At 40.7% G+C, this 14,406-nt stretch overlaps 1 protein-coding gene across 2 annotated transcripts in view; it reads right to left on the bottom strand.

The window, feature by feature from the left end:
* Positions 1–2,602: 2,602 nt before the first annotated feature.
* LOC142080763 (ADP-ribosylation factor-like protein 8B) overlaps positions 2,603–14,406 on the bottom strand; it is a 28,989-nt gene continuing 17,185 nt past the window's right edge. Inside the window, exons 3-7 of one of the 2 annotated variants that reach the window (XM_075146745.1) lie at positions 11,948–12,021; positions 11,497–11,590; positions 9,284–9,351; positions 5,775–5,845; positions 2,603–2,994 (exon numbers count right to left, since the gene is read on the bottom strand). In XM_075146745.1, coding sequence (XP_075002846.1) covers positions 2,945–2,994; positions 5,775–5,845; positions 9,284–9,351; positions 11,497–11,590; positions 11,948–12,021 — 357 coding nt within the window. In that variant the 3' untranslated portion in view covers positions 2,603–2,944. The remainder of the gene's footprint in view (positions 2,995–5,774; positions 5,846–9,283; positions 9,352–11,496; positions 11,591–11,947; positions 12,022–14,406) is intronic. The other variant, XM_075146754.1, reaches the window with a different exon arrangement.

The following is a 14,406-nucleotide window of genomic DNA, read 5'->3' on the forward strand; positions in this document are numbered from 1 at the left end:
TTTAGGGCTCTTGACGTTGTGGGGTCTGGGGTTACCAGCTGTGACTGAACTGAAGGTTAGTCCTAGTTCCTCAAATGTACACATCCCCCAACACGGCTCTTTTCCCATAGCCTGGAGGATGCTGTGCGTGTAGGCCAGACTACCACCATCACGCATGCCTAAGGATCAGGACCTCCGAGCACAGCCCGGCACTTCCCACCTCCCAAGCAAAGCCAGAGCACGACAGCAGCCTCTGCTGCTCTGTCTTGCAGTCAGCTTCTCAGGAGCGCTGAGAAGCGGCAAGCAATCACACGTGGTCATTCCACCTACCGCCATGCCCTCCCTGCTTCTGAAACCCACCGAATGTGGATCCATGCAAGGCACGGCCTTATATCGCAGTCTGAGCAAGGGGACGCTCCCCGCACACAGGCTCCTTTGCAGAGGAAGTTTGTGACCTCTCCAAACAACTTCGCTGCAATACTGTCTCCAGTGGTCTAGATCTCTGTAGCACTGTATGGCCATATCAGAAATAAGATGTCAGAGCTGTCAGTCGGCTACAATTCATCTTTCCCACAAAGCTATTAAGTGTGACAGTAAACACTCATCTTCAGCTAAGCCCGTTTTGAAAAATTACTTGAAGGCAAGTTGTTGAAAAACAGACAGGCTGTTTCAAATGGGAACAGCGAGGCCAGTGCCTGTGTTGATTTGCCTTATGTTCAGATACAAGGTCACATAGTAGGAGAAACGAGAAAAAAAAAGCAGCGTATGCTGTATAATGGGATAATTTTAACAACAAAATTGCTCATTCTCACCTCTTATTCAGAGAGATTCATTCAGCCAACCTGGAACCTAACCTCCTTCCTCCACAAGTTGTCTTTAGCTTGCATTGGTACTTGGTGATGTGTATACCACATATAGGAAGCTAACTTCTTTGGTTGTCTCTCAAGGAAATACTACATTGAGCAAAGCAAGGGAAGGATAGGAGCCAGCACCGCTTTTCTCACCAGTGATGCCTTGGAAAACTGGCTGGTTCCAACCAACCTGCAAAGAGGTTGCATCCACTCCCACAAACCTCCTGCAGGAAAGAAGCAAGAGAGGTCCAGATTAAGGAGCGATGCAGTAAGATTTGATATGGAGCGCCTGTGCCAGAAGCATGACCTTGCATGCCATGATAGTAGGTTGGAAGGATGAGGCACCGTGTCAAAAAGCACAACTACAGGAAGGATATCGAGACCACTGGTACAGAAGTGGCTCTTCTCTTGTGTTGTATGCATAATGACTGCAATTCCAGGGCATTTTGCAACGGCTCTACTACTTCCAAAGTCCATGAGCAGCAACTGTGTTCAAAATTCATCACCTTAGCCATCTAATGCTGGTTTTTCAGCATACAAAGTGTCACTAGATGGATTACATGTCAGATTTTGGAAGATTGTTTCCAACATCCTATTTCAGGAACATCCACTATTTACTTATTTACTGAGCACTCAGCACTTAACACATAGTCAAATTATTTTCATGTAACCATAGAAAAATTAGCCCCTCTGGCCAGACTTCTGCAGGTAATACTGCAAACATTTATGAACAAGTGCTATAACCTGACTATCATGGTTGTAGTAGCACTCCTGTGACACTCGAGAAGGATCTTACCAATCTGTGCAATATATGTTTTAAGCAGCTTATCAGAGCCACTAGCTTAAAAGCATCCTCAAACAGACATGACAAAAAATGTTGGTATTTTTATAGTTCATGTACTTAAGAGCAAGAACCGCATAAACAACTTTTCAATACTATAGCAATCAGTTGATTTAGCATATCTCTAGACCAGCATCCCAGAACCTCTCCCCCTAGATCTGCAAGTGTCCTTGAAACACTTGGCCACGGAGCATCTATCCTGCATAAGTTTTAAGTCTATATTTCTTGACATGAACTTTCCATACTTAATAGAATTTCCAAACTCACAGAAGAATTCCCATCAGAGTGCTTCTAAGTGAAGTACTCGGAAGCAGGTATCTGTAAGATGTTAGCAAAGCATTAAAAATTAAAAAGTGAATTGCTCCTTTAATCTCTTTCAAAAGAACTAATCCTACTTCAGAACCCAGCTGTATTAGGCTGTATACTTGAAAATTCTGCAAGGTTCAGGAACAGAAAGAGTAGTTCAGAAGCACTGTGAAAATTACTTCATTTATAATAAAAATGCTTAGGAAATCCACGAATTTTGGGGGCAATAATGTCAGAAAAGATGCACATGATCTCACCTGCTCCCTCTCTGTATTTTATTCTCTGTTTAAGAGAAAAACATCCGCTGCAATTCCAGACTCTTTCCTCTCCCAACAGAGGAGGACAGGATTGTCTGGAATTTGTTTTATTTTTCAATTCCCAACGAATATTCATATGAATCATTTACATTAGTGACTGGAAAAACTAGATAACTGCAGATGCATGACTTTGGAAATAATTTCTCACCAACTGGAGTATTTGAAAGTGTTTTGATTAACAGCATTTTGTTCAAGTAAGATGCTTTTAATTATGGTTTTAATTGATTATTGATACTTAACTACAGGTGTTTGCAGGGAAAACATTCTGTATGAATAATTATATGATACATTCAAAAAAACCAGTCACATCTGTTTCCACTGTGCAGTTTATTAAGTTTCAAATTAGAAAAAAATTTCTAAGTATTTGACAATTCACATGCATAAACTCAAACATTTCAGCCCAAAAAAGTATTAATTTCTTTCAGTCTTGTAGTAAGGCGTTCAGGAATTTCACCTAAGCAGACAAACATCTGGATTTTTAAAAAAAGAACCAAAATAGAGACAAGCTATAACTCAGTTTTACTTCTGTTAACAAATACGACCAAAGTGAGTCCTGGTAGTACGCAGTAGCATTCTTTATCTTTTCAGTCGTGTATCGGTGATAGGAGTCAAACTGATTGGGAAAGAGTTATCTTCAGCAAAAGATTTCTTCAACAGTGTCTTGATTTGGAGTGCTGAATAAGCCATTGTAATGTTATGTCTGCCAGGACAGATAAAACAAAATGAAAAACTCAACAGCCTGTTTGCAGAGTATAAAAGGACAACACAACACCAGCAGGTTAATACAAATAAAAAAACCCCAAACAAACAAAACCCAGAAACTCTCATTTATACCTAATTAAAAATCCAGTACTTAAAACTCCAGGTAGGCTTTTTTCCTGTTGTTTTTTGTTTGTTTTTAAATTATGCACATTTTGTATTCTTGAAATATGATGACTGACATCAAGTTCTGTAAGCCACAGATGAAGAACTGTTGGAAAAGCAAAGATTTAAGATGACCATAAAATGAACTCTAAAATCCAGACTAGAATGAAATGCAGTGTGAGAACAAAGGCAGAAATACACAACCAGAAAGAAAGAGAAGGGCAAACATCTGACAAAGCATTAAGAAGCCATTTAGGTAGGTTGTAGGAGTCCAAGGTCTCTGAAAGACATGCAACATTGGACTAAAATTTGATAGCTGAAATTGGTACCCCTCCTGATACTAATCTAATGCATTGGGCTAAAAACTGCAACAGTTCACAAACTGATTCATGAGCAGATTAGATGTTTTTGCCTTAAGGCAGTAACATCTGTCAGGGAGGTAGGAAGGATGTCAGGGGGCAGCAACAGCTCGAGTCCTCAAATTTAAATTTGTTGCCACATCTGCCCTAAGTTCAAGACAGCACTCCATGAATATCCTTGGCAGACCAGCTTAGGCACTGAGACTGCAGAAAAAAGCATCCCACGGCATCTAAAACAAAGCTAATAACTGTATACTAATCTTCCACAGTCTCTCAGGACACAGAAACTGGCAGCCTTACACCTACACCTCCTGATGAGACCAGTTAGCTAGGCTGCAGTTTGCACTGAAAAACGACTACCACCTCATTCAACTGCACTGACATCAATCAAAAAATGCAGAGGAAGAAGACAGCTCCCAGTCTTCTCCTTAACAGCCTAGTAGTTTCATCACTTTAATAAGCTAAACATATTTTCATTATAGTTTTTCATTATAGGTGCTATTTTCCAGTCCCTTGATCTCCCTAGGTTCTTGCGCAATCTCTTTTCAGTTTCTCAAGGTCTTCCTCAAAATATGGCACACAGTGCTCCAGTAATGCCCACACAGTTCCAAACACACATGATATACACAGTCTGCTCTCACTTGTTATTTCTTTGGGCAAATATTCAGGAACCAGGGTAGCCTTCCTAGGCACAATGTTACACTGGAAGATACCTGAATGATTCTCAGTTAGGACGACTTACACAAGTAACCGATCTACACAGTTCTGCATTAGTGATCATTCTTTTCATTATCTTCCCATTTGCAAATTTTAGCATGCCTTTTTTTGCATGCTTTTCTCCTCCAGGCCATCCATATAAATGAAAAAATCAAATGAAAAGATCAAAAACTATTTTCTCCAGGATCCTTTCAGAAATTAAGTTGTTTTTACCAGTTTCTAGTCACAATACCACTTTTGAGATCCTCCACTGCAGTCTTCCCAATTTGATGAGGATCAAGCACTGCATTTCTAAAACCTCAATCACCTTCACTGCCCTTCACCTATGCAGATAATCCTGACTATGTTGCCTTCCTCAGTCCTTATAACCCGAAGTCTAATCTTCCCCAGCGTGACAGTACATTCTGTGTATTTCCCTCACTCAGAGATAACTAGTGCACCCCAAGTTGCAGCAAATCTGAGTCTGGTCTCCTTCAAACCAATGTACCCAAATCATCTACACCATTTCCAAGAGAAGCCCTCACTGCCTAACATGTTCCTGCACACAGCTGAAATCTCTCCCAGCTCTCTGAAGCCCAGGTGTCATGGCATAGTCTCCTCACCACCTCCACCACCTAGTTCTCTCTGCCTAGGATGGAAATTTCCCCTGCTGCTGAGAGAAACGGGCTTTCCTCCCGTTCCCACTCCCATCTCTCATTCAGCTGAGCCCTACAGAGCTGCCCAGCTCTTCTACCGAGTCTGGCTTCCTCAGGAAGCAGCTATGAATATCTACCCAGGCTGTATCCCTCCCATCCAGCACCACTTGCCTTAGCAGTGTGCAGGGCAGAAGGGTGGCACAGAGGCAGCATGCCCCCAGGCAACTGCTGCTGGTGGCTCAGCTCGTGCTTCACCCCCTTCTCCTGCCCTGTGGAGGGAAGGGAAGGGGGGAACATGACAGAGGAAAGGGACAGGGAAGTGGAAGAAAGGGGGGGAGAGAGAGAAAAGGGCAAAAAGCAAAGGCAGATGGAAGACAACTTCATGGGGCTTTGATAGGTCCTCACTGACTTCAGGATACACTCCTTGTGTCTCCAGCAGGACAAAAGCACTAATCCCTCAGTTTGAGGAACACCGCCATACAGCCACATGCATGTAAGGCCTGCTTGCAAAGTAAAATTGTGTATGGAGCGAAAATTACCAAATTTTTTAAGTATCACATAATAATTGGAAGGTCTTCATATCCAGTTATTATTTTTTCAAAAGTAACACAGTTTTTGTGGGGGATTCAATTACTTTAGGTTTTAAACATGCTTTTCCAAGGCTCCTGTCAAATTAATTTCTTAACTTCTTGTGGAACTAAATAATTCTACAAGTGACTTTTAAATTACACATAATTCTATGTTAAAACAAATACAATTGCATGCAATATTTGCAACAAAATCTTTCCAAGTAAATTGAGATTTTCAGTCATATATTGGAGTTATTCAAATCTCATTAACATTTTTAACATCCGATCCAAACTACAAAGTATACACTGATGATGCTGTAAGAAAAAGAAGCTTACCGATGTTATCCTTCTCTTTGCAGGAAATAGAATAGCAACAGATTTCTCTGTCTTGAATAGCTGAAAGGTTTCTACAGAAACAAAAATAATAAAATAAGTAGTGTTATAACTCCACAAAAACTGACAACAGAAATTTCCATTAAATTACTGCTTTTTACTCAGTGGGTTCAATTCTATCCTCAGATACTAAATTTTTAAAATATGCTACTGCACACAAACATCCCGTATTTCTTAAACTATAAAGATTAAATGGTTATAAAGTCATTTCACAAAAACTCAAATTTCTCATTAAGTCAATGTAATAGCGAATAATAAAAACACAGAAATCCATGAGCTGAAAATAACATTTTGTAGTGGCAACCAAGTAACTTTACCATGTCTTAGTATTCACCTTTTACTCTCTTCACTTAGAATTCAGAGTTTTTATCTCTAATAACTCTCATAATCAAATAACAGTACTCAAATGATCACACCATTAATCTTCAGGATGTTTACCAGTCTTTATATGTTCACTATATCATACTTAAATGTATCAGCTCTGATTCCTACTGAAAGGATGCCTCTACATACATGCCTCTAACTTCCTTCTGTTTCTTTCTGGGAATTTCCCTATCCCCCTCAGAGTTTGAGCACTATGTTATTTTCTCATTTATTTATCCTCACACAAGTGACACAGACATGCAGGAACAGATTACATTCCTGGAGCAGATGGGGAGTGAAGGTGCCGAGAAGGAAAGACTCTTGAGATCACACAAGAGACTCCAAAAAAGAAGAGAACTAAATAGTGACTTCCCTGGACTTCACGAAGGCAGACTTCACCTTTTCAGGGATCTGCTTGGAAAAGTCCCATGGGATAAGGCCCTGTAGCGAAGAAGGGCCCAAAAAAGCTGGTTAATATTCAAGGATCATCTCCAAGCTCAAGAGCAGCCCATCCTAACGAGACCAGGAAAAAAAGCCAGGAGGCCTAAGTGGATGAACGATGAGCTCCTGGCAAAACCCAATCACAAACAAAAAAGCATACAGAAGGTAGAAGCAGGGACAGGTAACCTGGGAGGAATACAGAAACATTGTCCAAGCATGCAGAGACACAGTTAGGACAGCCAAAGCCCAACCAAAATTGGATCTCATGAGGGATGTCAAAGGCAACAAGAAGGGCTTCTGTAAGTACATAAGGGACAAATGGAAGACAAGAGAAAATGTGGGCCCATTGCTTAATGACGGGGGATCTGGTTACACAGGACATGGAAAAGGCAGAAGTACTGAATGCCACCTTTGCTAGCAAGATTAGCCTTCAGGAATCCCAGGCCCCAGAGACCGGGGGGAAAGTCTGGAGCAAGGAAGTTGTACCTTGATAGAAGAGGATCAGGTCAGGGAATACATAAGCAAACTGGACATAGAGAAGTCCATGGGTCCTGGTGGGATGCACCTACGAGTGATGAGGGAGCTGGCTGTTGTCATTATGAGGCCACTCTCAATAACCTTTGAATGATCATGGCAACTGGGAGAGATGCCTGAAGAGTGGAGGAAAGCAAATGTCACTCTTATCTTCAGAAAGAGCAGGAAGGAGGACCCAGGGAACTACATGACAGTCAGCCTCATCTTGATCCCTGGGAAGGTGATGGAGCAACTAATCCTGGAAACCATTTTCAGGCACGTGACAGACAGGAAGGTGATCAGGAGTAGTCAGCATGGATTCACAAAGGGGAAATCCTGCTTGACCAACTCGATAACCTTCTACAATGAAATCTACAGCTTGGTAGATGAGGGGAGAGCTGTGGATATTGTGTACCTTGACTTCAGGAAGGCTTTTGACACTGTCTCCCATAATATCCTCATAGACAAGCTGAGGAAGTATGGACTGGATGAGCAGATGGTGAGGTGGACCAAAAACTGGTTGAACAGTCAGGCCCAGAGGATGGTGATCAGTGGCACGAAGGCTAGTTGGAGGCCAGTAACTAGCAGCATACCCCAGGGATCAATACTGGGTCCAACCTTCAACATCTTCATCAATGATCTGGATGATAGGGCAGAGTGTAGCCTCAGCATGTTTGCTGATGACACAAAACTGGGAGGGAGTGGCTGATACACCAGAGAGTTACGCTGCCATCCAGAGGAACCTCCACAGGCTGAAGAAATGGGCTGACAGGAACCTCATGTGTTCAACACAGGGAAGTGCAAAGTCCTGCCCTTGGGAAGGAACAACCCCAGGCACCCGTACATGCTGAGGGTCAACTGCCTGGGAAAGCAGCTTTGCAGAAAAGGACCTGGGGGTCCTGGTGGACACCAAGTTGAACATAACCTAGCAATGCGGCAAAAACAGTTAATGGTATCCTGGGCTGCATTAGGAGGAGCTTTGACAGCAGGTTGAGGGAGGCGATCCTTCCCCTCTACTCCGCACTGGCAAGGCCATACCTGGAGTGTGTGTCCAGTTCTGGACTCCCCAGTACAAGAGGGATGTGAAGCTATTGGTGAGAGTCCAGTGAAGGGCCACTAAAATCATTAAGGGACTGAAGCATCTCACATATTAGGAAAGGCTGAGAGAGCTGGGGCTGTTTAGCCTAGAGAAGAAAAGGCCCAGGGGGGATTTTATTAATGTGTACAAGCATCTGAAGGGAGGCTGTAAAGAAGATGGAGCCCACTGACAGGATAAGAGGCAATGGGCACAAACTGAAACACAGGAGGCTCCCTCTGAACATAGAGAAACACTTTTTACCTCTGAGGGTGACCGAGCACTAGCACAGGTTGCCCAGAGAGGTTGCAGAGTCTCCATCCTTGGAAATATTCAAAAGTCACCTGGACACGGTCCAGGGCAAACAGCTCTAGGTGGCTCTTGAGCAGGTAGGTGGACAAGATGACCTCCAGAGGTTGTTTCCAACCTCAGCCATTCTGTGTTTCCTAAGTCCCAGTTTAGTTGCTTAGCCTTTGGACCATCCTTCTATACTAAACTTCACTTCCTACTGATTAAAATTATGTGATTTGAGACATAGAATCCTATTCTGCAAAATTAGTGCTATACTGGCCATTTTTACAAAATTGTGTGTTTCCTTTACAATTACCCTTGCAATGCATCAATTTAAGTTAGTTTCAGTAATCCATAAGTACATGCTTTGGATACATGCCAAAAATATTTGAATTGCTTAAATTTACTGACAGTAGTTTGAAATGGTTCTGTTTTAATACCATTCGAGCATTAAACTGCCACTACAATGTACTCTGAAGAGTGTAAGTGAGCCTATTACTATCTATAGCAGTTGTATGTTCAGTGATGGGAAAACAGAGTTATCTGAAACAACTTTATACAACTGAAATAATAAAGAAAGGTTCAAATCTACTGCAGTCAGTTATCAGCCTAGATTGCTATTTCAGCTGCCAGCAGACCTCAAAGTGGAGTATCTGAGAATGTAAAATGGAATCTGTTATAGCTGGTTATTGCCATAGACTACCAACGATTTTCTCTTACATATCAAATTTCACAGTGTCTCAGCTTTCTACACAGGTCAGATACTTACAATTTCTCAATCAACTGCTTTTCATCCAGTGCACCTGGGAGGTCTCTTTTATTTCCAAGGACTAACACCTGAAAGAAATCATTCATATTCATGTTAAATCCAGGAGCAATAAAAGTTTATTTTTGTCTTTAACCATTGGTTGGCATTATTTTGGATCTTGGAGCTAAGTATTTAGAAGGCAATAGCGGACATATTCAAAATGACCAGTGACTGTAGGAGCATCATGGAAATCCTGCTCCTAGTCAGGGTGAGATGCTGAATGCACACCCTCTGAAAACTGGATCCAATTATTTCTGGGTGTATCAGTATCAGAAGTCTCCTCTGGAAGTGAATCTCTCCATTCTGGATGGCGTTATGGGATGATGACAGATTGCATGCAACTAAACCTGGAGGACAGCATTCAGCAGATGCACTCAAGCCACCAACAGACATTCAATTCACAGGACCAGACTAATGTTAATAAAAGTAGGGCCCCAGCAGTAGAAGCTGGGTCCTCAAGACCTAGACATCATTCTCTCTACAGTTTTGCTCCCCTGCTTCTTAACGTTGACATACTAAACAGCCAGGCATCCGAACTGTATCTCACCCAAGCACCAGCCAAATGATCGATTCCTCTCCCTCCACTTTGGGCATCCATGGTAGAAATCAGAAAGGTAGCCATTAGGAATTAAGTCTGAGAAATGCAGAAAATTGACTGAATAGATGCTGGAACGTAAGAGTTCCTACGCAATACTTAAGGCTTCAAGTATAAATTAAGGTCAGATAAATGGGTTAAGCACATTCTAAGATAAAGCAATGGAAGGTTTTTCTAATTATGATTGCATTATTGTTTTCCAGATGCATTACAATTCTGAGTCGAGACTGTCCCATTATTTCCCATGAACCTGGAACGCATTAAAACTCATTACATGCAGTCTCAGAGTAATAAAACTACCTTAAAATCTATAATGCCAAAGCCCGAATACAATAAATTGAACGAAGTTCAATACTAGTTACTACCTATGAAATAAAAGTAAGTAAAAACTACATTACTGCACCTTGGAAATTACTGTGCTGGTCAAGCTGGGCAATTGGAATGTGATATTGTAACATATAAAAGGAAAGGAACTTAATTAAATACTTCTAAAGATATAAGAGACCTATCATTTCAGGAAGGGAAAGTGAGAAGTAAAACAGGATGTGAAGACAGTACAAAGGACAATGTCACTTGCTATGAACAGCGTGACTATAGATTTCTGTAGGATTTGTCCAGTATGTACTTAACACATGAAAACGCAACAATAATAGCAAACCTTATAAAAAAGATGGAGAGTCACTTGAAAAATTCTCCTTTGAGAATGGATGTGGAAGAACTTCATTCTCACAATGATTTCATGTTGGCTGTCTGTCTACTCATCCTCAGATGACTTAGATCACTTGCACTGGCCAAGTGTCCAAATATTTGCTTACAAAAAAGGGGCCAAGCAAGAGCCATCAAGTTGTGAGTAACTTCTTCCTGATTTGTAGGTATCATTGTTTTCTTTCTTATGATCAAAGGTATGAACTCTTGCTTGGTGATGTCAGCATCAAAGATCAATCTAACCTGATGGATTCCTACTAGGTCTAAATTGGCAGATTACATCTAATTAAACAACATTAGTCTCCACCTCCATAATTCCTCACTAGAATTTCAGCAGAATATACTATTCTTTGAAACCTTCTACTGGAGGACAAATGTATATTTGCATTTTTTCCACACGGTTTAGTTTGAAAAACTAAAAAGTCAAGAAAAAGAAAAAGTCAGGAAACATAAAAAGTCAAACTCCTCCACAATCTCTGGAAGCAGAGGACACTATTTGATGTTAGTGTCTGCCAACCTTCGAAAGACAAATCTCACATGCCTTAAGATACTGCCAGAAACATACCTGGGTCACTGGTTCAAACCCAGCCAACAAGGGGACTAACTGGAAGTAATTACTGTCTGATAATGCCCCATGTGAAAATGAATTTTTTCCAAATCTATTCTGACCTTTAGACGAGAAAACATACAAACACACTACAGCACTGATAAGATGCTGAGTCCTCCGAAAAAATGTCACAATAATTTTTATAAGAGCATTCAATGTATCAAGGCTGCATCATATTTAAGCTAGTATTTTCAAGGCTCCAGAGGAACCAATTCATAAGGATTTAGGCTACAATGTTCAGGTAAGAATAATAATCAAAACACTTACCGGAATTCCATGCAATTGTGGCTTATCTATCAAACTGTGTAGTTCATTCTTTGAAGCTTCTACTTTTTCTAAGTCTGCTGCATCCACCATGTAACTGCAATGGGAATATAGTTATTTATGGTATTGTCCATTACTTGCAGAGAGTGGCATTAAAACATCTGAAATGTGACAAATGTGTTCTCGTTGACAACAGCATTAGAACAGTCCTGAGTTGTATAAGCCCTGCATTTATTAATACAGGAAGATACAGAATTAAATATGAGATGTGGGGAAAAAATGGCCTGGGACATGCAATTACTTATATATCTGGGTTGCTGGATGCATAAAACACACTGTATTTATCGTGTTGGGTCTTCTTTTGTGATGGAGGTGTACAGGAAGAAAAGCCTATCTGTATTAATAATATCTATTTTAAAATACATTTTGTATGGGCATACACAAGAAAACTTACACAACTGCATTGACTCCTCTGCAATAACGCTCCCACATGCTTCGAAACCTTGGCTGCCCTCCAATGTCCCATACCTGGAAAAGGTAAGAACACCCCAACCCCAAAATGTTTTTGAACTACAAGGTACTAACAGAACAGAACAATTCTTACATGCAACATGCAAGTTGTATTGACAATGCCTAAATGCAGGCAGTTTTTTAAGTGACCTTCCTTGAGAGACTGGTCTTCTCAGCCCCTTCCAGTCAATGGAAGGGGACAGGCACAATCACAGGAGAAATCAGTCCTGTCAGATTAACAGCTCCAAACGTCCATCTGGAGAAAGCTACACTTTCCCATTCACTGCAAGAAAAGTATTACCCAGACACCAAAGTGATTTCTTGCAAATACACAGTCTAAAACCCAGAAAGAATAGCATCATTGTATGAAAATAGTCATGAAGTTGCCTTTTTTATGGGGCTAGGGAGACCTGAGTTAAGAATGCATCAGGCCTTCAGCAGGATAAAAACGGATATTAAGTAATATCATGGTTTAACCCTAGCCAGCAACTAAACACCACACAGCCACTTGCTCACTCCCCCCACCTCTGGTGGGATGGGGGAGAGAATCAGGATGGTAAAAGTGAGAAAACTCATGGGTTGAGGTAAAGACAGTTTAATAAAATAATAATAGAATATACAAAGCAAGTGGTATATGATGCAATTGCTCACCACCCACCAACCGATGCCCAGCCAGTCCCTGAGCAGCGATCGCTGCTCCCCAGCCAACTCCCCCAGTTTCTATACTGAGCATGACGTCATATGGTATGGAATACCCCTTTGGCCAGCTAGGTCAGCTGTCCTGGCTATGCTCCCTCCCAGCTTCTTGTGCACCTGGCAGAGCATGGGAAGCTAAGAAGTCCTTGACTAGCATAAACACTAGCAACAACTAAAACATCAATGTGTTATCAACATTATTCTCATACTAAATCCAAAACACAGCACCACACCAGCTACTAGGAAACAAATCAACTCTATCCCATCCGAAACCAGGACAAGTAAATAAAGAGTTGGTTGGAGAGCAGACTGAGCCTACATAAAGGATGATATACTCTAGGGAGTTTCAATACCTCCACAGCTCTCCCATTTGTTCATCAAATGTGCTTTAGAAGACACATGGATTAACTGATCAGAACCAGAAAGGAAACAGTAGTGTAGGGTAGGCCTGAAGTGATTAATCAGTGAATCTTAAGGAAAGGAAGCTCAAATTCTGCTTGGGATTTTACAAAGCTTCAATCCTGCAAATACTTACGCATGCCATTAGTGTCCAGCAATCCCACTGAATTCCTTATTGTTAAAAGGCTAGGACATTATTTTTCTGTACAGGAGTTACTTATTCTGCTTTGCTTGCAAAAATTCAGTATTTTTGGTGGATGACAATAACCTTGTTTCAAAACTGTTTCCAAGATCAAAATACCAGGGAAAGGACCTAAATCGTGCAGGCAAGGGCTGTGTGATGACGTAGCTGTTGCAACTACGTCCAAAGACAGCTGTTACAAGTGACACACCTATTAAAATAGTGATGAACACTGAAAAATAAAAGAAATGGATTTGTTCCTATGTCAAGGACAAAGAGAAGTAATTATTTCTTATTTTAATCAGATTTAGTTATCAAAACAGTATGTACCAGATCTAGGAGGTATATCCATTACAGCACAAACTAAATTTGCAAGTAACATACACAGAAGTAAAATTTTCTTAAGAGTTGTTTTCATATTTATACTTTATAAATCCAGACATATTAGACCTGCTGTGGCAACAGAGACTTGCACAAAAGAGCGAGACTTAATAGACCTTTGGGATAAGGCCTTTTTCAACTAACGTGGACTATATTTTCAATTCCACAATCCATAAATCATATTTATGTATCAATTTCTCTACCATTTTCATCACCTTATGTTCAGAGTTTAAAAAGAAATATTTCCCAATTCACCATTAAAATCATTCCCTGATTGGTATCTTACCATTCTTTCCGGCATAAAATTAGTGTATCACCTACATGTAGATTGCCTTCGACCCCCTTTATAAGATCAAAAATTTTACATATGAAAGAGTTGAGTGAACTTCTGACCATGAACTGGGTATCAATTATTATCTGCACTGACATTTGAAGTGCTGTTTCAAAAGCCTTAATAAAATAAACCTTTTATTTTAAAAGCTTGAAAAAGATGAGTACACAGTTCAGTATTATAGTTAGATGACAAACCTCACACCAACACTAATTATTCCAATAACTCATCAGGACCTTGAAACTATCAGTAACCATCTGGTGCACATCTGTGTGTCTGGAAAAAGAAACTAAATTATTTTCTTGGTAGATCAGAGAAGAATGAAGGGGAAAGAGGACAGGGAAGGCCAGTAGTAAGATTACATTTTTAGAGACTGACAGCGATTATTCCTGGTAGCCACAAAAATCTACAAGAT

Source organism: Calonectris borealis, chromosome 1, assembly GCF_964195595.1.
Source record: "Calonectris borealis chromosome 1, bCalBor7.hap1.2, whole genome shotgun sequence".
NCBI classification, from domain to species: domain Eukaryota; kingdom Metazoa; phylum Chordata; class Aves; order Procellariiformes; family Procellariidae; genus Calonectris; species Calonectris borealis.